The 27,471-nt window shown below is 36.3% G+C and overlaps 1 protein-coding gene across 8 annotated transcripts in view; it reads right to left on the bottom strand.

Moving 5' to 3' along the window:
- Positions 1-27,471, bottom strand: part of NIPBL (NIPBL cohesin loading factor) — a 152,582-nt gene that overhangs the window by 77,690 nt on the left and 47,421 nt on the right. For all 8 annotated transcript variants that reach the window (XM_055698543.1, XM_014283282.3, XM_055698542.1 and 5 more), the window contains 7 exons: positions 25,504-25,647; positions 22,569-22,734; positions 21,272-21,402; positions 14,394-14,493; positions 12,649-12,800; positions 11,459-11,619; positions 7,408-7,501 (listed from right to left, as the gene is read on the bottom strand). In XM_055698543.1, the coding sequence (XP_055554518.1) occupies positions 7,408-7,501; positions 11,459-11,619; positions 12,649-12,800; positions 14,394-14,493; positions 21,272-21,402; positions 22,569-22,734; positions 25,504-25,567 (868 nt within the window). In that variant the 5' untranslated portion in view covers positions 25,568-25,647. The remainder of the gene's footprint in view (positions 1-7,407; positions 7,502-11,458; positions 11,620-12,648; positions 12,801-14,393; positions 14,494-21,271; positions 21,403-22,568; positions 22,735-25,503; positions 25,648-27,471) is intronic.

Below are 27,471 nucleotides of genomic sequence, written 5' to 3'. Positions count from 1 at the left end.
TGAAGGAAATTCCTGAGAAGTGTTGACAGCAAGGCCTATAAGCTGCATTTTAAGAGTACACGTTCTGGCAATAACTTCACATATTTCTGAGGTTAATGATGGTTAAGCGTCTGGCAACAAGGAGGCCTAGAAGCTACAATGCCTATGTATTGAGGTGAAAAGAAATTGAAAAAGATGAACTGGAACAGTTTCACTCTACCACAGACATTAGCAGTTTTGAACAAGTATCACACGTTGAACAAGTATCACATTCTGTTTCATGCTTAGAGTTCTAACAAAACATCACCCATTACATGGAGAGATTTGTGCCTATTACTACTGAAGTCAGTCTGGAGTATTTCCTATGGGAGAAGGCTTAAGCCATTGTATGTCTGAGAACAAAGCTCTTACAAGACTTGTTGATAACAGAAGAAATATTTTTGTGGAAAGAATACACAGACAGTTATAGCCTGTTTGCTGAACTAGTAGAGATTCCAAGATTTAAAAGGTTTGTTCTACAAAATGCTGTCAATGTAGCAAATAAATAATACGATGCTCTTCAGAAATGATCTTTGGGAATGAACTGAATTTCAGAATTTTCTTTGAGAACACAGAAATACATCAGCTTTTGAGTCTAATTCTAGGGCTGTACAGTAATTCAGGAGGAAAAAAAGTATCTGTTTCTGTAGTTGATCTTCCATAATACCAGGAAAAGAACTGTGCAATCTCTTTTTATATAGCACGCATATGTAGAACTTGTGAGACAAAGAGATTCTCTACCGATTTGGGGAAGTCATTGTATCATTACTGAAGTGCAAATACTGATGGTCAACCAGGTAACGTTGAATGTAGCTAAGAAGCAGGGAACATCAATACAAAATAAGGCCTCTACAGAGAACAAATACACCCACCAATAATACCTCCACGGTCTTCCACTAACAGCCATCCTGACCACACATGACAATCCTGGGACTGGTTCTTTATATTAACTGGTTTCTGTACCATCTCCTAGTGGTAGATGGCACTGAGTATGGGAGAAGTTTTATCAATGGCTGTAGCCATTTTAAACCACTTTTTTTATATGACTCGTGACTGATTTCTTCTCAAATCCTTTATAGTGCAAGCAACTATAAAATGCACTGCACTGACAATGACTTAGCCTTCTTAAAAATGTAAAATTTCAAACACATTTTTTGTTTGTTTAGCCCTGGAATGACTTCACTTGCTCACTGTGCATCAGTAACTTGGGCTGCAAAGAATTAGCTTCTGTCCAGGAGACTGCACACACCACTGGCATGCCCATGTTATGGTTTTGTCTGTGCACTTTCTAAGTGCGCCACAGTACTTGCATCTTATTTAAGTATTCATGTTACTTTCTCTGATCATCTCTTAGCATTTTCAGAGAAAAGGCCACTTGCCTTTCAAAGCTGATGCACCAACACTGATCACGCTCTCTGTTGTGATCCACATGGTTAAACAACAGCTATTAAGGTTACCAGGAACTTCAGATTTAGACATCTTACAGAATTTTAAAGAATTATTAGCTTTCCACTTGTACAATAACACTTCCAAAGAGTCGCTCAAAACAGTTTCTCCATATTCCTTTAACACCCTGGCAGGTAAAGGTTCCCAGATGTTGACAGAGAGTCTTTCACTATCCTACATTCTCTTTTGCCAGAGGTATCATTCTATATGCATGAAAGCTGGAAAAAAACTGATAGTGAACAAATGAAGACTAATGTCTAATACTTGGTTCATAACACATTGGAGAGAAAGCTCAGGAGTGCCACACCTTTTTAAATCCATAGCAAAGTAATCCTTGAGACTCCAGGAACATTATTTAAGTGGGTACCAAATTACTGTACAAACCTGGACACAGCATTCCAGACCTTTTACTAGAAAAGTCTTTAGAAAGACAGGCTGTAAGGAATGCATATGTGCTACGTGTGGATTATTAGATTTCACATCTAAGTAACTATACTGTAAATAAGTTCCTAAAAATAGAAGCTGGAGAAGAAGAGAACCAGAGCATCCATACTCCATTCATACTGATTTTTGTCTGTTGGAAATGCTAAGAACCTGCATATAACAGAACCTGAGGAATACACTACTGCCAAACAATTTAAAATACTGCAGTTACAAAATGTAAATAGAAGCGTTTCATTTTGTAATACAGGAGTCCTCAAACGTTTTAAACAGGGGCCGGCTCATGGATGAAGTGGCAGGCAGCCATCTGCGGCTGCTTGGTTCCCCTCCACAACCCCCGGCGGGGGTGGGGCAGGGGGGTCTGTAAATACCAGGGGTGGATTGAGGACCCTGGGGGCTGTATCTGGCCCGCGGGCTGTAGTTTGAGGACCCCTGGTTTAATATGATCCTATTTATCACTTCCACATAAATGGATTAGTTTCATGAAAATGGGATCGGACAAATTCAGCATGGAACTCTGGTTAAACCAATGTCAGAATTGTTAATAATCATCTTGAGAATCTGTACCTCCAGCAGACTCAAAAAGGGAAAAACAGTCCCTTCAAAAGGATGGCAAAGGACAGCCCAGAGTATTACAAATCATCTGTATGATTTAAATACATACTCAAAGAACAATTTCTCTATAAGGACTGAGATAATAAAGAGGCAGTATTCCAAAGTGAGTTTGTTAAGAATAAATATCATCAAATCAAAATAATTTTATTCCACAAAACAGCAGGTCTTGTGGATTGAAGAGAACCGAATGCCGTATCTGGACTTTAGCATGGCTTTCTATATAGCTTCTCATAACAATTTCACTAACAAGCTGAGGAAGTATGATCTAAACAAAAACACTGTAAGTTTTCAGTATACCCTACTGCAAAACTGTTCATAAACACATAGGTGAACAAGTGCAGCTTTCCAGAGCACTGTCTTAAGAACAGTAGTTTCAAGTACTTGTCATTAATAACTTCTCATGTAACAGCATTAGAGAGTATTTTATTAATCTAAACATCACAACAGTTTTTGGTGTTAAGTCTCAGAGAGGCCCACAACTGCTTTTAAAAACAGAATCAAAAATCATAATCTTCATGACTAATTTGATTAACTTTTTGAAACAAAAGAACTTCAGCGAGAAGAAGCACACATCTTTTATTCATCTGAGAAAGAGAAATTATAACAACACAAGATGAAGATAGATAAGCTCTATGGACAGACAGCAATATGTTTAAAACAACTTGCAGTATACATCTAAGTTATCAACAAAGAGCAGCTATACTCTCGTATACAACAGCAGTATCATGCAAAGCTGTCTACAGTACTTCTCTGACTACTCATCCTTCTAAGTCTTCAAATAGAGTTGTATCTACAACGTAGGACAGTGCAACATCAAGACAAATGCAGAACAATTAGGATTCAGATAAAAACATCAAAGACAAGTGGAAGCTGAGAAACTATGATTGACTTATGTAAAGATGAAAGAAACTGTGCTGGTCAGCCTGTGGAAGATTAGATTAGTGCAAGACATGATAATGCTATTTGATATCTAAATGACCACAAAAAAAAAAAAAAAAAAAAAGTATGTGAATTGTTTTTCTTGTCTATTGGAAAGAAGTCAAGAAGTGTCACTTCTAACTGCAACAAAAATGATTCAGGCTCAGCATTACGTGAAAAGCTTTCTAGCACTAAGAATCTGAACAGGTTGTATGGCAAGAGTGATGAAGCTCCATCATTACTGACATTTTAACAAAAAAAGCCCCAAGTTGTTTGTTTTTTTTTTTTAAATTATTGGGAGTGATACTGTTGGAAGTTATTGGGAATGATACTGATACACATTATTCAACATGAGAGCTGAATCCCATCTTCTGATGGGAAGCCCTCCAAGTCCTTTCCTGCTGTATTTTCTAAAATCACAGAATCTTCCCCTGGGAATCCTCCCTAAGTTTTGTACTAGATGCAAAGGAAATATTACTTATTTTGATTAACAGACAATTTTGACATTTGTTTCAAAGAGCTTAACTTAATTTAAAATTCAAGGTTAAAGAGACAGCATATGAGATAAAGAAGAACATACGTTTGGGAGGTTTTTAGGGACACATATTCACTGTCCACATATTCTTTCATTAGTTTTCAGGGAAAAGTCCCATCGCTTTCTTCAGAGCTTCAAACGGCTTATGAAAAACTCAGCTTTGGCTGTTCTAGCTTAGAACTGCAGTATTCAGAAGCATCCTTGTGTAAAAAGTTAAGACTTGAAGGAAGCAACAAGAATTAAAGTTTATTTTGGCCCTGTCAGAAAAAAAATCTTTGATTAAATTTCTTCCACCTTCCTTTTGAAAGACAGAGGGTAAGACAATATTTTTCTTAAAGGTTAAGTACCTTTAAGAGCACGAAAGTCTGCACTACAGATTTGAGAAGATTCCCAATTCTTCTTGCCACCCACTATACATTCAGAGACCAAGTGTAGAGGGATAACTCTTACAAATCCCTAAGAAAATAGAAGTAATCTTTCCAAATTAGTCAGAAAATAATCAAACACCCATTAACAATTTCTGCGTGGAATACAAATTATTTCTGGAAAAGAATGCAAAATTATATAGTTTCATAAGGGTTGTTGCTAGTCCATACAGATGTTTTTCCAGGAGTTTAGGAAACTATATGCAAATGATATGAACTCTTCTTTTTGCAAAGCAATGGACTAAAAATATTGAGGAATACTTTCCTTTACACAGATCATTAGAAGTTGTCTTTAAAAAAACCCCAAACTTTTCTGAGGTTCCGGAGCAGTGGGAAAGCAGAACAAATGGATAAAAGATTTTGATGAGTAACCAATCCTAGATAATGGAAACCACAGAGTATTTTATGAGATCAACAAAAGGAAAATACTCTATGTTAATTCTTCATAGAGGAATTCACATAAATGAATTTTTAAAGAAAGTACACATAACAGATGATAGTATGAAAGCAGAACCATTACTCTGTTTGCACAGTTACAAATATAAAATTTACATAAAAAATAAGGGATAAAGACCAGCCTACAACTTCTGCATAAAACTTGAGCTACTCTGGTACCTTTACTGAAGCAGAAACGAAGCAAAGATTTCTGTAACACACAGTTTTACTCCACTGAATTAACTGAATAAGGAACCAAAATAATGAATATCACTTCTGACATCTCTCAAATATTTGCCTGACTTGCAAACAAAACTTCTTTCTCATTCAGATTCTGTCAGACAGCTACATTCAGTCTTGAAGTAACTCAAGACTGTCCAATAACATTCTCCAAGTCTCCAGAAGTCCTTGCTACTTCCATGCAAAAAATACAGAAATTCAGTCTGTACCCATGCCTTCAGTAACTGCCTCAAGTTTCTATGTTACACAAGAAAGCTGAGATATTGTAACCTCCCTCCTGAGGTGTCTCTCTGGACCGACGATGTCTAGTGCCATTCTTTTTGTCCTCCTGAACAAACAACTAAGTATTTTGCTCATTTTCTTTATCAAATTTTGTGACCTGTCCGCAAACTTTCAAGGGCTAATGAGAGTAGCAACAAAAAGCTCAGCATAGATACTTTCCGTTTGTTCACGACTGGAAAATTCCAGCACAACTTTCACTCCAAATCATAAGCCAAGAACTCACTGTCAGGGATCCCACACTTTAAGTAACACTGTAATTATCCACACCTCTTTCCATACATTTCTAAATTACGAGATTAGACGAAATAAATGTCTGGCAAGATTCTTGCAGCATCAAGAACTGGTTCTCTCAATCAGGGTTTACTAATCTCTTTAAGAAGGAGAAATGGTAGCACCAGTAGTAACAGTATTTCAGTTGTGTGCTTTATCAATGGGAAAAGTAAAGCTAACACAGGTAAATAAATCAAAAAGCTCCTCCTGCACTGTTTCAGCCCCTCTAGTGATGAAACACTACAATCTGAAGTGTACAATTAGATTGTTTTCAGAAATAATCTGAAAAGGTATCCCTTCAAAATGGGGTTCTGAGACAGCCAATTGAAACAGCAGCAACTTTAACCAAAAAATATTCAAATATTCTGGCTGAGTGGTAATCACGTATCTGAGCAGAAGTAGCTTAGATTCACAATGCTGTTAAACTGATAAGCTCAACAAACACAACCACATTCAGTTTTCGCCATTTACACAAGTCTTACAATAAGTCCTTTAACACAAGACCTCCTGAAATACTGATGCTGCTGGCATGCTGTACACGTACTTCTCACCTGCCACTTTAGCCACATTTTTTCTATCACTATTTAACACAGTAGATACCTACAGAAGATGAACCACAGAGACCATTTAGCAGTCACAGGACCATAGGATAATTAAGAAGGGACTTGAGGAGGTCTTTAGTCCATCCTCATGCTCAAAGCAGGGTGAGCAAGGCCACATTATGCAGGGCTTTACCCAGCCAGATCTCGAAAAAAAACCTCCAAGGACAGAAAATGCACAGCTTATATAGGCAACCTTTTCCAAGGCTCAAATGTTTTTCCTTAGACCTATTTAGAACCTACCATTTCAGTTTTAGCCCATTGTATGTCATCCTTCCTCCACAATACTGAAAAGACTGACTCAAGCCTTCCTGATAATCTCCTGATACACATGGGAAGGCTGTTCTAAGGTCCACCCTTGTCAAAGATACCTCTTACCCAGGCTGCACAAGGCCAACACCTTCACCTTCTCTGGAATGTCCCGCATCACCTGTTCTCCCTCTCCACCTAACCTGACCATTCAGAAAAGACCTAATTTTGTTTCACAACTAAAAAGCAGAAAGCACTTTTGCATCATCCTACTATTGCCAAATAAATACATAAGCACTGAAAAAGAAAATTAGCAATAATATGCCCAAACCCCTACCTTACTAAGTCTCAATTGTTGCTTCTTAGGGATAATATTAAAAACAGCAGAAGGTATTCCAGATCTTAGCATAAAGAATTATTTGGAGCAGTTATTTTTCTTGTTCCCTCTCAACTGACTTGACAGTTCACCCTATTCTTTCCTTTCAGACTTCCTTTATGCTACATGTATTGCATTCATTGAACTACTTTTAATTTCATGTTTTTAAAATTTCAGGTTTGCAATTAGGGACAAATGTTGCATTAAAACACTTTTGTGCTAGTTGAGAGTTCAATACTCGTAATGCTGCCTTTAAACCACTTATGTAGAGCAACTGAAACCATTCTTATAAAGAATTTAATCCTCATATTGTAAAGGATTTTAAATCCTTCTGTCCTCCATGAATTTGTGCTTTGTTTTGAAGGATGATTAGTCAATTTTTGGACCTTCAGAAACTGCTTCTGGATCAGGGCTGAAACTATTTTGTATCCAGAACGTGATACGCTCTCTAGTACTATTTGAGTACAGAAGTCAGGAGGAATAACTAAATACATCTTTTGGGTTTCTGTTCTTTAAAATTTGGAAAAAAACCATCAATAGATATGACTAGTAGACTACCTTTAAGGGTTCCATCACTTCCAGCTGGAGAGCAGACTGACTGTGGTGACCTCAAGGAAAATGATGCAGCATTCCTTATTGAGGGATCGCCATCCTACAGTGACAATGATAAAAAATTAACATTATGAACATGAACACTTCATAAAATAAAGACTGAAATTAGTGCATATACTGATAAAATGGACTGGACAAAAAAGCATACAACAAGTATTAGAAAAATACTTATTTACATAAAAATCTTCGTAATTTAGACTGCTATTAGATGACTGTATAGGCAATATTCTAAAGCACAATCAGCCCAAAGAAGAATCTATAACCAGAACATGAACACAAAAATAAATCTACGCACATGTTTTCTAGCTAAGCACATTTGGTTTATGCTAAGATTCCATTTAGAACGTTTTCGTTGCAAGCATTCATAGTAGAACTGAGAAGCAGATACATGATCTCTATATAGTATCACCTGAAAGAAACTGAGCACAAAATGTAGATTTTTTTCAAACAATCGCCATTTTTTTCACTTAACCTACACTTAAAGCTTATCTAGAATGCCATCTTACTGTCCGAGCTAAACAAATTAACACTTTGTATTTAAATCCCCCAGCATACACACACCAGGACTGAACAAAAACTCCAGCACTTGCATAGCAGCCACTGAGACAGTCTCATGTAAAACATAACTGGAGTGATTTTTAACTTGTTATTTGTCTGTCTGAACAGTTAGATAGGAAAGAACTCAATGGCAATATGAAGTACTTCCCCAACATGGCAAAAAAGTTCTGTCTTCTCAGTTTTGCATGGAATAACCTGCATCAATGTAATTCATAAATTCTGAAAAACTTCATCATAATTTAATACTAATCACAAAGTAATTATGTCCATACTCTACCTTTACGAAACCCACTGTTCAAATTCTCCTTTAATGTTTAACAAGTTTTTTACTGCTATCATGGACCCCTCTGCTGGTCACAAGTATACTCATTCACTCAATGCCCTAACTAGATCTAAACTTCTATAGAACAGTACTTCCCATCTTTAGCACAGTTTTTTATAGGACACCTATAGGAATGCTTTGGGAAAGAAAAAACTAACAATCCCTATATCTATGAAAAAACAATTTCTATAATTATTACAAAACTGCAAGAAGTCATTCTTTTTTAAAGAGTGAAGTCATACAAAGGAAGTCTCCAAAGAAGTTCTAAGGTTACTTAATCTGTTTCCTAATTAAATTGGTTATTACAGTAGCTAATATTCTAAGGTGGCTCCTCTTGAGGTATCTGAATAGGGACAGCTCTTATATATAACTTTTTATTTATTCAAACCTGAATTATCTGCCTGATAAATACCTTTTATCCTTTTGACCAGTTTCAACCCACTTAAAAAAAATGTTAGAAGGCTCAACTGTAATTACAGTTTACATGTCTGTATGGAAAAAAAAAAATCAGCAGCCAGTAGTAAGTTAGAAAGTCAAACGATTTCAAGGAAATAGAGCCTGCATTGACGGGCAAGTAGGCGCTCCCTCTGACAATGGCCAAACAGCAAATTTCCACGTGCATAGGCATAGATTAGACAGCGTACACATTACATGTTGTGAGGGCATAGTTGACATTGCTTAGGGAAAGGGGGAAAAAAAAAAAAAAAAAAAAAAAAAAAAAAGAGTATAACATTTATGCACTGAAGGTGCTTACAAGTCAAAGAACATAAATCCATGAGAAACCAGATTCCATCACTTTAATGATCCATGGACACTTAGAAAACAGTTCTATTTGTTGTTTTTTTTCACCTCCCACAGCACAATGCATCTGAAACTCATGCCGTGCTATTAACTACGCTTGTTCTTGCAACAGTGCTTGCAAAAGTTGTTGCCTTATGCGAGGACAGCCTTGTGTGCAAGGAAATCTAATATTCAGATTCATTGCAAAAAAAAGAACTATATCTTAAACTTACATGTTTTTATTGTAAGTCAAAGTGAATTAATTTCCTGATGAGTTACTCACTTATCCACCACACTGAAATTATGGAGCTGATTTTTTTCAAACCTGACTTATCTTTAATTGGTAATAAATCTTAAAAAAAAAAACCACAACAAAACAAAAAAATTGAACAAACAGCTTAGTAACTTATTAGTATATATGTTTTATTAGGGCAGGAGTGGTCCTCTGCCTATGACTACCAAGGGAATAGGCAAAGGCAACTTCTATTGAATTAACTGAACAGACTACCTACAGGTACATATGCCATTCCTACCATAGATGACAAACTTTCAGAAGTGCTCATTTATAGTCTCCTAGTTCAGTGCTTCATCAAATGGTGATATGTAAGCACAAACTTACATTCCAGGAAAGCTCTCAAACCTACCAATCGTCACTGACTGCATGTGTAGTGAGCCTTTAAAGGTGTACCTGCTGATTTTGTAGAATCATGTATCACAAAATCACAATATCCTGTAACTATTCACATTTTTTAAAGCAATAAAAATCCTAACACTAAGAAAAAGAATAAAAAATAAAGTTTTTGAGTTTTATTATTTAATAATCCTCATTATTAACTATCTTTGCCAAAGGTCACACGGCTTTTGAAAAAGCTGCAACATTATGATTATGATGAAGCTTATTATTCATACCTAGATGCAAAACTTTAGTTCCAGTTCTTCAAACTGTTTTCTGCATCATAGCTACTGCTACTAAAATCAGCATTTAAAGGTATAATTACAAATAAAATAAATGTAACACATGCTATGTTAACAATATGCACAAAGGGACAGAAGTGCAAGTTTACAACATTTAGTACTTTCTACATTCACTATTTCTCAAATTAAACCAATCAATGAGGGTATGCTTTATGTTTTCATTGTCTGTTTTGAAAGAGTTTCATTTCTAAGTTTTGATGAACTAGGATGTGGTTGCATTGCTTGGATGACAAATTTAGATATGAATATTTTTAAATACTTTCTGTTTAAAATTATGAAATTGATTATCCTAATAATAAAGTTTTCCAAAAATACTGTCTTAACAAAACCAAAATTATCCTGATGGCCTATCTTGAACATAGTTGGGGGATATATATGTTTAATGCCAAGAACAGCTTCCTATTTTGAAGAATTAGCATTGCTGAATCAGAGACTGAGAGAAACATCTGATGACTGTATTATGGCAAGATTCCTTCACTACAACAGTAGTTTGAGATACTACTACTTAGTTAACATTCTTAATCAGCATTAATTCTTGCATTTATAAAAAGAAAGACTAATAAAACCAGTCACCAATGGTTGTTGTAAGGTTGTAAGGTGTACACTCTTGCACTCACTCTCTCTCACGCCCTGGAACAGCTCTCCCTTTAAGAGATGTTCAGATACTGTGTGTCAAACTTGTAAAGAATCCCAACAACCTTCATCCATAGGATGACATGCTCATTAAGAAGAAAACTAATCTGGTTCAAAAAAATGTGGGATAAAGTTGGGGTTTCTTCCTTTAGATTCAAGGAATCTTTCAGAAGGAATTTTACACACATGAAATAGTGTTACTAAGGGAAAACTTAAGAAACCATGACATAAAAGTACATAACAGACCAATAAGAGAAAAAGTCCATAGGAATTCTTGCCTTTGACAACACTGCTGTGTTACCCACCAGGCTATTCAAATATGTCAAGTCTAATAGTTAATTTTTCTTTCTCAGGCAAGTGGTCAATACAACTACTTAGAATCTAGTATTGTTTGCATCACCATACTGCTACAGTAATTGCAGAGACACTCTACCATTTCTTTAAAATAAACTCAAATATGAGATTATGTGAAGATTTTTTACTTTTTCTAATTTCATCAGAATGAACATTTCAAACTGTTCCAAAGGAAAAAGAGATCTAGGAAAAATTAATACGCACATATTAAACTTGTATGGTTGAGTGTACACATCTGAAATTGAAGTATATTTTCATTGGTTTTATACACCAACAATATAGTAAAAGATCTGACTTCTAAGGCAGCTAAACACATACTTGCTTTATTATACTAAATATTTGCTTTATCATAATAAACTGATTTAGATAACATACATCACTACTTAGTCTGTGCACCATCTGTAGGTAGTCTTCATTTGAGCCATGTCTAGAATTATCAGCATGATGATTAGCTGAATTTCCAGACAACTGACTTGAAACTTTATTTTCATGGAGATTCCGCATCCCAGCTGTGACAATGGGACTGGATACTGAAGCTGAAACACAAAAAATATAAATAACTATACTGATACATTCACATGTTCGTTAACTCTTAAGAAGTTCCAGAGAAAACACCATAACAGTGGATATGAGCTGGTTGCAAGAGGTCTAGAATCTGGAAAAGAATCCAACTTTTTGATTCAATTGTTTTGCCACAAATACCTTGAATAAAATCAGGTATTTCAGATTTTAATTTTCAAGAGGATTTAAAAACTAAATTCCATGTACAGATCAGCCAAGTTTTTCTCCACATCTATCCTAATTTGTCAATATCATATTTGTACTGGTTACAGAAAACTTTGTTTTCCTCTATATAATTTGTATTCACTACATTCAGCAACTTCCAAGGAATTCACGAGACACAGAACATTACATACAGAACAGCTGCGTATATCACAATGTTAAACTTTAAGAACTAATGATTTAAAAGAATCCAATGAGAATTCTACTCTACCCAGAAAAAAAATATCTAGATACTTTTAACAGTGTTCATGTTGTTCAAGATTGGTTTTAGAAAAAGGAAGAACAAAGAAATCTGTTCATTCTGAAGGCCAACTTTGCTAGATACTGCATAACTTTAGCATAATTCTAGCTAACTTAGAATTAATGTAGTCCACATTACAAAGGTTTGGTAAGGCTAAATAAGCTGACAGCAAAACTCAAATTATATTGGCAAAAACAAGGTTTTTTGCTAGTACAGATACATTTTGGCCATAGCTAACAAGTAAGTCTTTGGTTTGTTTTAGTTTTTCTCTGTTGTCAAGTATATATGACAGCTATGCAAAATGGGTGTACATAGGGGAGCAATACAACACAAACATATGTTTTCTTTTCTTCTTCCCTTATATTTTTTAAAGTACATAATACAACTCTGTACAGTCAAGAAAGCAAAGCTTAAGCATATCTGCCAACTCAAAGATTTGCATTAAGCATGTGACTCCTTCCGAGAAATTAGAAAGCCATGAAACATGCACACGAAGGTAAAGCTGATATGAGATAGGAGAATAAAACAAACAAAGACCTACCTTGCTGCATCTGAGGATGTGGTGTATAACTTGGAGGATGTGAATATGGCATGTATCCTGCAGGGCTTTGAGGAGCATATGGACTAGGCACTGGACTGTTCTGTTGTGCCAAAAATCTGTTCCCAGAGCTTGTCTGTGGCGGCACAAACCGGCTAAAAATAAAATTCAAAAGAAGTTTTTAAAATTTAGAAAAGCAAATTCAGATACATTTATGATTTCTTTTGGAATATTATACATTCAGAACACTACAACTTCTTTAAGACACAAAATTCCAACACAATCACGAATCTCCCTCAAAGTAGGATTTTAAGTTATCAATACCTTCCCGACTTCAATTATTACTTGAGAGTCACAGCTTAGGTACTGCATTAGTAAAAGTAAAGAACAGAATAAAAACATTCAAAAGACCTCCACCTACGGAAAGGATGCAATGACACAAATATGGACTAAAATTAGACCTGCAATTTCTAAAAGTTAATCCTTAGAAGTCTGAGTGAAAGTGACAGCTAAGTTTTAATTAACAACTAGGTCACTAGGATTAACAAGAAGCCATCTACTCTGAACATGATTTTTCCAGTAAGATTTCAAAGAACTTCATCTAACAGAACTATGCTGCCAAGACACAGGAACATTACAGGCAATTAGGTAGGACTTGACCCAAAGTCCACTGAATACAACTTACAATTTCACTGACTTTTATTGATTGATCCTACAGATAGGAAGCCATAAAAATAGCATATGCTTGTGACAATAATACATGCACATTATAACTTACATTCTTATATGAGCTTTTCAAAATAAACCCAGATAAATACTTCAGAAAGAAAACTGTATGCTTTTGCAACCCTCAGTTCTAGATAGCAACTCTATGAAGGTAAGCTTCCACAGAAAGAAATAGCAAAGTATTTAACACAAGGATTTTGCAAGGATTTCAAGAAGACTTTGTAATATTCACTTTAATATTCACAACTCAAAAAATGTTCTTCAATATCCCTTTTAGACATAAAAGTAAAAAGGTGGACTGTTTTTTGTGCAGATACAGAGTATTTCATTTGCCAAAACAATGATACTGAGACATAATAACTGAAGATGAAATCTCTTAAAGCCCAGTAACTGGGCTGAAACTACATGCAGAACTCCTTCCTTGAGTCCAGAGTACTTTATTATATTAATAAAGGCCTGGATTATAGGTGCATGCTACTTGCTAATGCTCAAAAGTTTAAAATAAAGAACCAGAAAGTTGATGATACTGCTGGAAGACTGGTCAGACTACTGGGCCTATGTTCCTCTGAGTGGCCTTTTGTGTAACTGTTACAGCAGTACCTCATCCTTGTACAAGCCTTCTTTCCCACTTTCCTGCCACATTGTTACATACTTGCTGGGACACATCAGCCTGTTCTCTCCTACTCTCCCGCCACCAGTCTCATCCTCTGCCACAGGCAGAAACAGTTGAAGGGGTGGCAGGAAGCAGGAGGACTTCTTATTCAGGAAACACAGTTTGCCAGAATTATGGGAAGGAGAGAGTGTGGAGAATTGTGAGCAATCCTTGGAATATAACGATTAATTCACTGACAGACAGATGTTTCCTGGCCAGCTGAAGAAACTCACCCTGCTGTCAGACAAATGTGAAATTTGTCTTGGCACTAATCACCTTCCACTCACATACTTCCAACAAGAACTGACTGTCACTGTAGGAAGCATTTGCAGTTCACTGCCCCTCCCACCCACTTAAAGGACAGCATTACCTGGAAGGGCTATGTGAGATAGTGGTTTGTTGATAATTGGAAGATGCAGGACTACCACGCATGGAATTCTGAGAAATATTAAACTGTGACATCATCATCCCTATTGAAAAGAAGATAGCAGCATTACTTTACACACATTTCCCTTTTAATCAATGAAGTCTCTCATTTCATAATTGTTATACACAAAGACATTATAAACTTTACAGACATTAATATCATCTACCCACAACTGTCAAAAAACATTAGAAATTATCTATTCCATGTAAGATGTCCATTTTACACCATGACCTAAAAAGTGTTCCCTAAAGCAGTGTTAATTCAGTTATAAATATTAACAGCAGTTCCTTCCTTTGCTCCTTAGAGCTTCCTAAGCAAAAACCTACTAGGAAATAGAAACATTTTATAACAGGACATACATTCTACACCCCAGGCTGGTGTGTACAGTACTCGCTGTGCTGGTAAGTAAAAGATTTGGAAATTTCACATATCAGAAGGACACAGAAAACATACCTCCCATTTTTAGAGCAAGTACAGCAAGCAATCATCTCAGGCTGAGCGCTGCAAGATATTCTTACTGGTCCCATAACGCCTTAGTGGTTCCTTTCCACCCAGGGAAAAAAGCTTTCTATTCCACCTCCACTATGCTTACAAGGACTGTTATCAAAGAAGGTGCTGAAATACTTCCGTTGCAAAGCAGAACCAATATCCCAACTGTAGGCTCCCCGCAGCCTGCAGATCCCCCTAGTCACGCATTGGGCATTCAGGAGTTATGCTCGCTGGCAAGTCACAAGTACACAAAGGTCTTTGCAACTAGTTTGAGGCATGTGGACAATGCCCTTAATAATTTGCTTGAACTTCTGGTCAGCCCTGAAGTGGTCAGGCAGTTGGACGAGGTGATCATTGTAGGTCCCTTTCAAATGGGATATTCTAGTCTATTCTAATTCATACCATTGTTAGGGAGAGTTTAAAGACATTTTTTTCTTCCTCTCTTTGACACAGGTATAAAGAATTCTGTAACAACAGCATGACACTGGAAGTTGAAGTGATGCAGAAATAAAAATTAAAAAAAAAATCAATGAATTTTAAGTTATTTTAATGACAAAATTTAACATCTCGCAGCTAAGAGTGTCAGAATTCATGTGCACACCGCTACTTGGCAAGCCCACAGCAAGTGATCCACAATTGTGGGTAAAAGTACCTCACCAGTAAAAGTATTTTAAGCCAAAGGTTATGACAGAAGGCTGACAGAAGTCCCCAGTCCAGACTGCTGGCGAGCTGTCAATCCTTCAATTGCTATCACCGATTTCAATTACTGCAATATACACACAAGCAGAAGTAGTTTCAGAAATCCTCCCTGTCACCCTCTTTTCTCTTCCCCTCTCCCCTGCAGAGATGTGATAATCCCGCAGGAATGCAGCCGTTACTACCTCACGGTAGGTGTGAAGTGCTGCATTCCAAGTACAAGAAAACTAGCCCAGAGCAGGAGTGAAAGTCACATGTTGTGCTGAAAAAAAATAATAATAATCTGAGACCTCTACACTTCAATACAGAGGACACTGAATTTTCCCAACAGAAAGGGACTCCAACTCCAGCAAAATTTGTTTAAATGGACACTGACTGCCTTGCACAGAGCCAAGCGAGGAGGAAACTCCAGGGGTTTTGTGCTGGAGGCAGCAGCCAGCCTGCCCACTGGCCCCTCACCTCTCACTGTCACTGCCACTCTCAACACAGCAGGTACCGTATTTTAGCCAAACTACTAACCCTTAACATGCATGTAACGAAAGGTGACGAAACGTGCCCTTATGAGCGTGAACCATACAGATGAGGTTTCACTTTATGCTTCAAGGACAGACTGCACTTTTAAAACATTTTAAGAATGTATCTATTTATTTTCTCCTCCCTAAATTTTTAACACATTTTGAACCAAGATGTGGGAGTTTGGGGTTTAAAAGAACAACAGAAAATATATAAATTAATCCATTTTTAATGCCATTTGAAAAAATCCTAAAACTTATTCTGTGATGGACTACTGTTACTTCTGTATCTCTGTTGAAGGAGGGGCAGAAATGGGAGACAATCTAGGTGACTTCAAAGAAAAAAAGAAAAATACACCAACAAAAGCAAAACAAAACCTAAGAAATTACAACAAAGTGTATCCAAAGTTTAGAGACAGATAAGTATACCTGATAATGATGTAATAAGAAAGAAGTGAAAATAAGCTCCAAAGATTTAACCTAAAAAGGAGCTGAAATTAGTCTGTGGCCTTTAGCACTAAAATATCTCCTTGTACACTTTTTTAATGTTATCATACCACTAAGCAGCAGATTTATGGCTCTACTTTGCATTTCTGTACCTCAAATATTTTGAATTTATTTTAAATGAAACCTTAATTTTGAATATTGGTGTAATGGCTATACCTTTAAATTGTTGTAACCTGTGATCTGAATTTCATGTACAGGAATGACTATGGCAGCAACCACCCAGACCACTGGAGGACAAGCCTTACAAGAAGCAGTGCAAGTGCAGCAGTGACCTGATCCGAGCTGGCTTTGGTGCCGATAACCTCATTCAACACCAACCTCTCTTCTCCTGAGTGACCACCGTAAGAGATCATGTTCATGGACTAAATGAACTCAATGGACATTTTGTTGACATGTTACAGACGTTTTAACAGGGGTGGTCCATAGACTAGGGAAATGATATCTGTGTATTATATCAAAGGATGGGAAGGGTGATGGTGGTTAATGAAGTTGTATTGGACAGTGTGGCATGACGTAAATGGTATGGAATAAGGGGTGGATAATGTCCTGGATTCAGCTGGGATAAAGCTAGTTTTCTTCTTAGTAGCTAGTACAGTGCTGTGTTTTGGTTCTGATGTGAGAACAATGTTGACAGGACATTGATGTTTTCGGTTGTTGCTGGGTGATGTTTACACTCAGTCAAGGACTTTTCAGTTTCTTGGGCCCTGCCAGCAAGAAGGCTGGAAGGACAAGAAGAAATTGGGAGGGGACACAGCCGTGACCCAAACTAGCCAAAGGGATATTCCATGCCATAGGATGTCATGCTGAGTATATAAACTGGGGGAAGAAGAAGGAAGAGGGGGACATTTGGCGTTATGGCGTTTGTCTTCCCGAGTCCGTTACATGTGATGGAGCCCTGCTTTCCTGGAGGCGGCTCAACACCTGCCTGCCCATGGGAAGTAGCGAATTAATTCCTTGTTTTGCTTTGCTTTTGTGTGCAGCTTTTGCTTTACCCATTAAATTGTTTTCGTCTCAACCCTTGAGTTTTACACTCCTTTCCTATTCTCCTCCCCATCCCTCTGGGTGAGGGGGAGTGAGTGAGCGGCTGCGTGGTGCTTGGTTGCCGGCCGGGGTTAAACCGTGACAGTGGGTAACACTGAGGTTTAAGAAAACATCATCCTAGTAAAATTACAAGAATGAGTTTCTTTAACACATACTCCTATTTCTTCAGTATAACTTTTTGGTATGAAAAAAAGTGATACACATAAATCCATTTTAGCACTCCTACTGAATGCCAAAGAATGCACCGCATAAAAACGCAGCTCAAGGTCACAGAACAACTCTCTTTACAATTCAAATGTATTACAGCATCATGTGTGCTTTAGCTAAGACTGCTCAACAGTAGATGATTTTTCTGTTAAATACACAATCTTGTTGAAAGTGTATGCCTGCCAAAGTTTTCCCTTCTACAGGCACATGTGCACTTGAATTCTTGTATAAATGAAAAAAATTATCCAGGTAACTGATGTGTATGGAAAGATGCATAAGATTTCAATCCCCCAAAATTCAGAAGTTCTGGTAAGTAGCTTGAAGTGCGTCCTTTCTGACCCCTAAGCAATGCTATGAATACTAACCTATCGCAATAGACTATTTTAGCTGTTCTTCCAACACATATCTCCTGAAAGACAAAGCCAAAGTGTTGACAGGGAAAAGAGAAAAAATTATAAAAACTAAACTAAGTAACATGTTAATTTGAATTTAATAATTATGAAGAAATCCACTCATACACTGTAACATGCAAGACAGATGTACTTCCAAGATGGCACCCAGAACTTCCTATGTTACCTGATGAAAAAGGTCTAAAATAAACATTTTGCCCTTGTACAAAGTTAGGCCTTATTCTGCACAGTGATGTGACTCCGTCTGTTCAGACAATCTGGTAATAGAAAACAGTCCAAAAATTAACTAAAATGCTAACTAAAACAAACAAACAACTAATTTGTATGAAGACTGTTTCAACAGTGGAATTGTTATCAAAAGATAGGATATAGGAGTTTGAACACTGCTGCTATGTTACCTGAAACGGAATATGCTGGGGGTGGAGGTGCCTGTTCAGGACACAAAGTGAAAAGTGTCCACATAATACATTCTTCTTGCACCGTTTGTTCATCATAACTAAAAACAATTCTTGCTCTAAACTTGCTGTTGACCTACAGATCAATATGAACTTGGGAAAAAACATCAGTGCAGAATTCTGCTCGTGCTTCACCTTATATTCACAAGATTTCAAAACAGTATTTCACTTTCTGAAGATGTGTTTATTTCCTGACAAACTGTACTGAACCCAGAAATTTATTCTGTGTTTAAGGTACTTCTTTAGCCAGGTGAAGTTCCTGTTCTTCATCAGAAATAAAGTCTAAGAGAAATTAATTTGAGTTCACTTTACACATAACTAATGCTGGAACTGGCAGTCAGGGGATCATGGTACACAGACCCAACTCAGGCTGAGTAAACAGACAGGGGGTCCTCCTGCTGCCTTTGCTCTTTCTATTATAAACACAGTACCCACTGCTGACTTCACTGCATGCTAGACTCAACTGAAGGTGGAAAGACAATATCCAGAAGGAAGACAGTAAGGAAAGCAGAAGAGATTAATTTGAAATACTAGAAAAGAGCCTAAATTTCATTCTTCCAACTGGCAAAATGTCTTACGTCTCTACCAAACCCCCAATTGTTTTACAAACCATGACTCTGCAGAGACTACAGTATCTGTTCAGCAAGCAGAAGAAACCCCAGCTTTTGCTGCCCCAACACATCAGTACAGCCTCCTCTGGCCTTGGAGATCTGAATGGGACATAGTAACATCTAATAAGGTTACCAAAATTTGCCAACATCTAGCTTAAAGATCCACCTATATCCAGATAAGAGAGTGGCCTTTTTCCATTGAAAATAAAGTCATACTTCATCTAGCTTTTCAAAACATTCATTCCAGGGCCTTTTTCCTCTGAAAATATTTCATGTACAGCTATGCTTTTCCCCTCTTCCCCCTTTCTTTCCAGTTTTCAGATTTCACACTTACACTGTAATACTTGTACTCATACAAGTATTCAGAATTATGTAAAATAAAATTAAATATTCAAGGGGGGGGTTAAAGTCTTACCTCTTTCGGTTTTCTAAAACCACTTTGTTAACTTTACTAAAATAACATCAACTATTCTTTTAAGTTTCACATTGAATTATTTTTTATTCTGTACTAATACCTTCCTTCAAGCATAAGCCAAAGCACATTTAAAGACTGAGGTGCTTTTATTTCATTGAAGATTACTCTTAACCTACTGAATCAAGCTGCAAAAGTGTTTTGTCTCTGTGAAGGACAGAATTAGTCAAAATTATGAAGAATTTAACTAGCTTTGTCTTCTTTCTTTCAAAAGCCTCTGCTGGAACAGATAATTTCAAAAACAATGCCTTTCTTTTGCATTGGCAAAAAATTATTTTACTCTACAAAATGGTGGAAAACTCATAATTCATGCATATGTTCTTTGTGGGACCACTCTGCAAACCAGCAGGACAGCCATAACTCTTCCCATAGCTGGAAAAATCACAATGTGCCGCAGCTACCACTAAACACTGGATCTGAAGGTTGTTTTCAGAACTTAAATTTCAGGATGTAAGTATCAATGAATTTACAAATATGTAGCACTGCCTTTCACATTTTCATTCCAGGAAACTTCTGTCTTCTTTCAAGGAACATTACATGTTTTGTCCTTAGCAAGTTCTTTTCAAACACTGTATGCCTTTTTACCCACTAGCCTAGGTGAATGAACCTAATAATTTTATTATTTTTACCCTCCAAAAACACCATACACTTCCTATCCCCTATGGAGTCCATTAACACTTCTATCTATATCTCTACAGTGCTAGCAAAGCTTTATCCTCACACTGTGGCAACTCTGGAAATTCTCCTGCTTGTTTCATAGCTTAGTGTTTAAAGAACATACATCAGGTTAAAGTCTCCAGACCTAAAAAAACTCGAATCTGTTCAATTAATCCTTTGCTTGGTCTCTCTCCTTCATCTTCGCTATCCTGCAGAATATGTCACTATAACTCAGAAGAGAATTAACTACCAAAACAGTAAAATCTGTAGGGCATCACAAATAGCTGAGACAAGGAATAACAGGGAGAAGCTGTTAAGTATGGTTCATTCAGCCTTGTTACTTACCCGGGAACTATTACGAACTACCACTGCAGTAACACCCTATAATCATACAGATCTTCAGTAAAATCAAGGCAAGTTTTTCCAACTTCAATTATTTCTTAAGACAAATATATAAACCTAGCCATAAAAAAATTCAAATAAAATTATTTTTAAATTAAGTCAAATCACTCATCCTAGAGATTAAACCTCGTAGTGAAATGAAACATTATTTACAAAAATACCTGGTAGAGTTTATTTTCATGCTTATTCTAATACAATCACTCTCTGAAGATGTCAAGATACACAGCTTTGTATCACTATCAAATATAAGGTAAAGGTATAAATATCAAAGTTGTGCTCCATATATATTTGTAGTTAGTATCAGTCCCTTAAACTTAAACAACAACATAAAATGCAATCAATGAATGATCAAAAATCCTTACCGCTTTGTACCCCGTATCTGTTTTGCATGCTTTTCTCCCTGAAAACATTAGGATTCCTTGCCAGGATAGCCTGCAGCAAGACTGGTATATCTCCCTCTGGATCATCACTGCCAAGGTTATCTTTCAACTCTCTGGAATTGTGGAAGTAAGCAAATAAAGAGGCAAATGCATTTTCAAATTATAAGAAACTATGATCAAGTAAAAAAAAAAATAAAACCAAAATCAAAAAAACAAAATCAAAATGAAAGAAGACAATTTGCTGTTAAAATACAGAAAAAAACAAGTCTGCAAAGCACTGTTCCCTGCCTCTGTATTTTTTTCCCCCTCTCTTCTCTAAAGAATGGCAATAGAAGTATTCTTACCAGTCTTCAAAATTATTTTCTCTTAGTAAGCTCTTATATATATACATGGCTGTCAGTTTCAGACTATCATAATAAGTTTCTTATGCCAACTTTTGTATTATGATCTTCTCCACAAAAGAACATTCTGGCATAACAACAAGGAAGTATTACTGTAGGAGTGAAAATAACATGCATGAATGTATAACATTGAGGTTGCAGCCCAATGTTTTGGGCATCTTTTATTTCATAAAGAGAAACTGGCATCTTTGACAACACAGGTTTCCTTGTGAACCACAAAGAAAATTTAACAAATATTGCGTATGCATCCACGTTTTCACTTATTTTTTGCATTGAGGACTTCTAAAAGCTACCTTCCATTTGATCAAAACTATTGATTCGGACAATGTAGGAAAGAGACAGGGTTGTCAACATAAGACAATTCAAAGGACAGAGGGAAAAATTTAAAAAAAAAAAGAAGAAGAAGAAAAGAATTAAGAAAAAGAGAATACATTAGCATACTTGCTGGTTCAGTTCTTAAAGTATTTAAGTTCAATACTTAATCAGAAATGACATGGGTCTTACCAGGGTGTCTCAAAAAAAATTTTTTTCTGTAATACTGTGTATATAATTTGTCTATGCACATTACTAACCAAAGTGGACACAAATGAGTTTTGCACAGTTGAAACCATGAAATATGCACTGCCAACTAGCAAAACCAGAATAAGCAGATCCATAAAACACCACCCCCCAGTTATGCGTAAGTGTTGCCAGACAATTATTAACAACCTGCCTAAGACATTTCACTCCTGCTTATCAGTCATCTACTAAGCAAGCTTAATAAAAAGCCTTCATGTTCTAATTTCCAGATTCTCACAAACATCCTTCTCAATCCAGTTAATTTTGATTTCAAGGGATAAGGATGCTGATCTGATATAGCTGAAGTTCAAAATACATACATGTGATCTGTTGACACCTGATTGAGACTGTGGACGAGCTGTGAAACCAGATTTTCATCCCTGCAAGCCAGAAGGCAGTTCACCTCTTCAGCTATCCGTCCATTGAAAAGCAGGCTTTTTGTTGTTGTAGCAGGTAGAGGTGATGGAAGAGGCAGCTGGTTCAAAACTGTTATCAGAACACAGAAAGAAGTTCACAATCTTCTCACAAAACACAAGCTTACAAGTAGTTACAACTTCTTACTCCCTCATGTGATTAGGAAAACTTGATTACTACATTTAAAATATAGGGAGGATTTCTGGATTTTTTTTTTTAATCATGAATGGTCACACACACACACAAGCTGGATTCTGCTTTAAAATAAAGCAGTCAAGTGCACAAGTTATACTATTATTTTACAAGTTTAACAGTGCTAAGGCAAGTATTAAGAATGAAAACGTATTTTAATTATTCCAGAATATTAAGTTATTTATTATGTTATGGCAGCTTTCTCATGGAGCCAAAAGTGTTGATAAAGAAAGGAAATGTACTTTTTTTTAGTTACCTGCAGTACTGTAAGTGTTTTTAGTTGCCTTGTAGTTGCCTGCAGTACTGTAAGTGCATTGAGCATACACTTCAAGTTTTCTACTCTGCTCTTCGTATTTAATTAGTGTTCTCACTTTGTATGGCCAGGGTAGATGAAAAAAAAAACACCCAAAAAGAAGCCCACCAAAAAACCAAACAACCAATTTAAGCCATAAATTAAATTCTCAGTTTATTCTTATTTTGTTGTGTTTATTTCTACGTAAGTCATCTTCTCAATAAAAGGCTAGTATCATTGGTTGGTATGATCACTAAAATGTCAATTCAGTCAATAGAGCTTTTCACAAATCTTAGTAAAAAGATGTAAGAAACACACTCATTGCAGCATTTCAATCAGATTATAAATGAGCACTCTGTAGTTTCAGAGGACATTCTTAGGTCTACAGACATAACACAGAACTGTACCATGTAAGAAGCTTTGACCAGATGATTGGCAGAGCTACACAGACAAGAGGAAAGTAGACCAGAAAAGGCCAAAAAGCTAGCTACATCGAAAATTCACTTTCCTGGGTCCATGAAAACATGGCGAGTCTAAACTTCAAGTTTGCAGGCCGATTACAGCTCTGAGATAAAGGTTTTAGCTGAACCATTAGAAATAACTTCAGGAAAAAAACAATGTAAGTGACATGCACCCTTTTTTTATTTTAAAATTATTTACTTAAAAAAAAGGGGGGGGGGGTGTGTGCCAGTATTTTCCCTCTATATAGTGTATATCATTACTGTATTTAGAAATTAATAGCAATTGAAATGTAACTGTGGAATAATTAAAACAGCTAGCTTTCATTATTTGCATCTGATTACGCTGAATGCACCAGAAACTTGAAAAATTAGCATGATCAGCAAAATATGTTTATTAAAAGTATAAATCCAGCTAGTTAACTAGCCTATTCTACTGCCTCCAGGCATTGTGTCCTCATGTTTTTACCACGACGGGTCTTGTCCATTCCAGTTCCTTTCTTTCACCCACAGAAAAATAAGCTAAAGCAGCTCAAGCCTTTCTCTTTCAGCTGCCCCTGAGTTTCCACAAACTACACAAACATGACAGAAAAAGAAGCAAATGCACCTAACACAAAGGCTAATCCCATCAAAGGCAGTTCAGCATTTCAAGTAACTTGCACCAGAAGTCTAGCCAGTGACTTCTAACAGTTTAGGTTTTTTGCTTTCTTCAGAACCTTACCTGCAAATACTTAATGAGGAAAACATGCCCATAGTCCAGAAACTTGTTACTTTCATCCTGATGGTCCATTATTAGACATATATAACGATATGCATATACACATCTAAATGCATAAGTAGCTTCTTCCAATTTGGTATTTCAGAAGATCAGAATGACATGAAGAGGTGGATTTTTTTTCCTCCAATACATCTGCTTTCTTTACTGTAAGCAATTAAATTCAATTGCTGGCTATATAATTTCAGTGTCTCTTGGAAAGCCTCCAAATTTCAACAGTGTAATAATAAAAACAAGAGCTCGGAAGAAGCACCTGGGTCACTGAGTCCAATTATCCTCAGACTAACAACAGAGCTATAAACTCTTTCTTACACTTCATAAACAAGATGCATCTTTATCCAACTGCTCTCATTGCAATGGTTGTTCTAGGATCTCATTATAGTAATACTAAATCTCTTAGTGTTCACTAGAATTTTATTTTTGGTCACATTATATTTAACCATTTGGTTATGTGCCAGTATCAGCTTTTAATTAAAATAGTTCTTTTCCTCTCCTCGCACTTTGTCTTCCTGTCATATTTAAAGACTGTACACACACCTCGTCTGCCCCTGTTGTAGGCTGAACAGCCAAGAAAACACTCATAGGTTCAGCTGCTTGTTCCCATTCTAGCAGCCATTCCTTGCATTTATTAAATAGAGCAACTTATTTGTACCTTGTACAAAATTAAGGAACTAGGTTTCCAGTATATTCAGCATATTCCACAACTCTCTTCAGTTAGGTGAGCATTAGTCTAATCCTCTCTCTCCCCCCCTCTTTTTTCAGTGAGGATGATGAGATGTATGTTTTAGAGAAGTATTTTATCGTTTATGTTTTTCTTTGTTTGTGGGGTAGCCAGATATACTACTGAATTATATTCTAAAACAATGAGTTCCTACGTTTTGGTTCATGTTTCATTAAGGCTTTTTTAACCTACATTTCATTTCATGTTTAAATTATCATGTGTTATTTGAAGACTTTCAAAATTCAATGACAAAATTAACACTTTTAATGCCAAATCTGATTTTAAACAGATTTATCTCTAAGAACCTCCAACATAAAACTATTTCTAGTATTTTTAAAATGCAGGTAATCACCAATGTGTAGAAAACAGCATACCAAAGACAAGGAAAAAGAAGAGTACTTACGGTCTGTAAGACTAGCAATCCCTGCAAGAGTAGTGATGGGAACATGAGGCATATCCCCATTCATCCTGAAGTTCTGGGATAGTAGTGCCTACACAGATATTTCAGATCAGGTGCCAGCTATCATTACTTCCCATTTCCCAAGCACTAAAAAAAAAAACCAAAACAAAACAAAAAAAACCAAAATGAAAATTCTGTTTACTTTTTTAGAATTTTAAGTTCAGCAACATAAATGGAACAGAGACCATACCCTTAGCTGCATACTAAGTAAATTTTGTCAAGAGTGGATAGAACATGTAGGTTTTAAATATCAAATGGCATTATGCAATCAAAACACAAGCTTCTGATCTCAAACACAAAGCCCTTCACCAAAAGAAGATGCAAGATAAGGCAATCAAAAGAAAATTTCCTCAGTTTACACAGTAACAACAAAAACTGGTAACAAAACTTCTGTTAGTTCATACTGCAGTGGGTAGGACTTAAAGTATAACCAGTTTAAGTAATTAGCTACTGTATTTTCTCCTCAGTTTTGCAGGAGGTGGTACTTTTCATACAAACAGCAGCTAGCAAAACCAAAATGAGTAATTTACAGATGCAAAAGTCCAGGAGTAAGCAAAGTGACAAATAAAAAATCTTAGTATATTTTATAAGTAGTAGCTATTTCAAAATAGATCTGAAAAATATCTCTTTAATATTAAACACGGTCTGGTCAAACTACTACCAGAAACCATGTCACTCCCTCCACAGAAGAAGAATAAAAACCCTAGCCACCACTGACCTAGCTCATTCACTTCCTGTAAAACACCACAGTTTATATTCAACTACTGAAAAAGTAATTTCTTCACTCAGTTTTCACTAACTACACAGATACCAACTGTAAGAAAGTCCACACTGCTAAAAAGAAAAGAAAAATTCAACTTCAGTTCTAAACCAACAAAAATTTACAAAGATCACACATTAGAATCCACTGTTATACTAATGAAACGACAAAAATAGACCATGGTGTTTTCTGAAGACAAACAAAATAAATTAAAGGAATTTTGTATATATGCAGCTACTTATTACAGACAGGCACTTATGTTAACAGTTTAGGAAATAGTAAAAAGACTTCTTTGGTAAACATTTATGTTACCTACTGAAGATACTGAAATAATGATTTGCTTACGCTTACTTTACAGGCCAATATTTTTGAAAATTACACATATAATACATACAACCCAAAACATCACTGTCACTTCCTTAGTCATTTTCATCCCATTCTTTCTTGTGCCACAGCAATGGCAATATGTAAGACACCACTGCTAACAAATAAGCATAGATTCCAAGCAAGACAAGGAAACTGAATGTTGTCGTTCCTGTTCAATGCTTCTATGAGCCACTGAAGTTAACTTTTCAAAGTTTCCTTGTCTACACACAACTGAATTCTTTGAAAAAAATACCAACACTGAGGTTAAACAGAACTGACAATGAGTTGACTTCCTCTGCTGCACCTGCCACAGTCTCATTCTCACCACTAAATTACCTTTGTTTATTAAAAATATAGTACATTACAGGTACAGAAATCTAGTTAAGGAAACTGCTACGGATAGATATTCTCTGTGGTTTTCTTTTTTAATTCAGGGAGAAAACAGCCTTCAAAAACCCAGAGCATTTTCACGTATTATGCCATACTCAAGGTGGGTTTTTTTTCCCAAACGAATACCAATATACACAGAATTTCAGTGGTTCCTTAGTTCCATAAATAAGCAGTTCTTTAAAATAGGAAGAAAAAAAAAAGGGGGGGGGGGGGGGGGGGGGGAGGCAACCTAACTTTTCCCACTACTCAGCCTGCAACAGCAAACACAAAGGAGCTAACACTTTTAGATTTTAATTTTTCACTGACCGGTTAGTAATTAAAGAAATTAAAGAACACCTTTCATGCACAAATTATACGTAAAATAACAAGGTCTTGCCTAATGATCTCCTCTCTTG

Source organism: Falco cherrug, chromosome Z, assembly GCF_023634085.1.
Source record: "Falco cherrug isolate bFalChe1 chromosome Z, bFalChe1.pri, whole genome shotgun sequence".
Lineage (NCBI taxonomy): Eukaryota > Metazoa > Chordata > Aves > Falconiformes > Falconidae > Falco > Falco cherrug.
The sequence above is the reverse complement of the archived record's forward strand: the minus strand, read 5'-3'. Positions and strand labels throughout refer to the sequence as shown.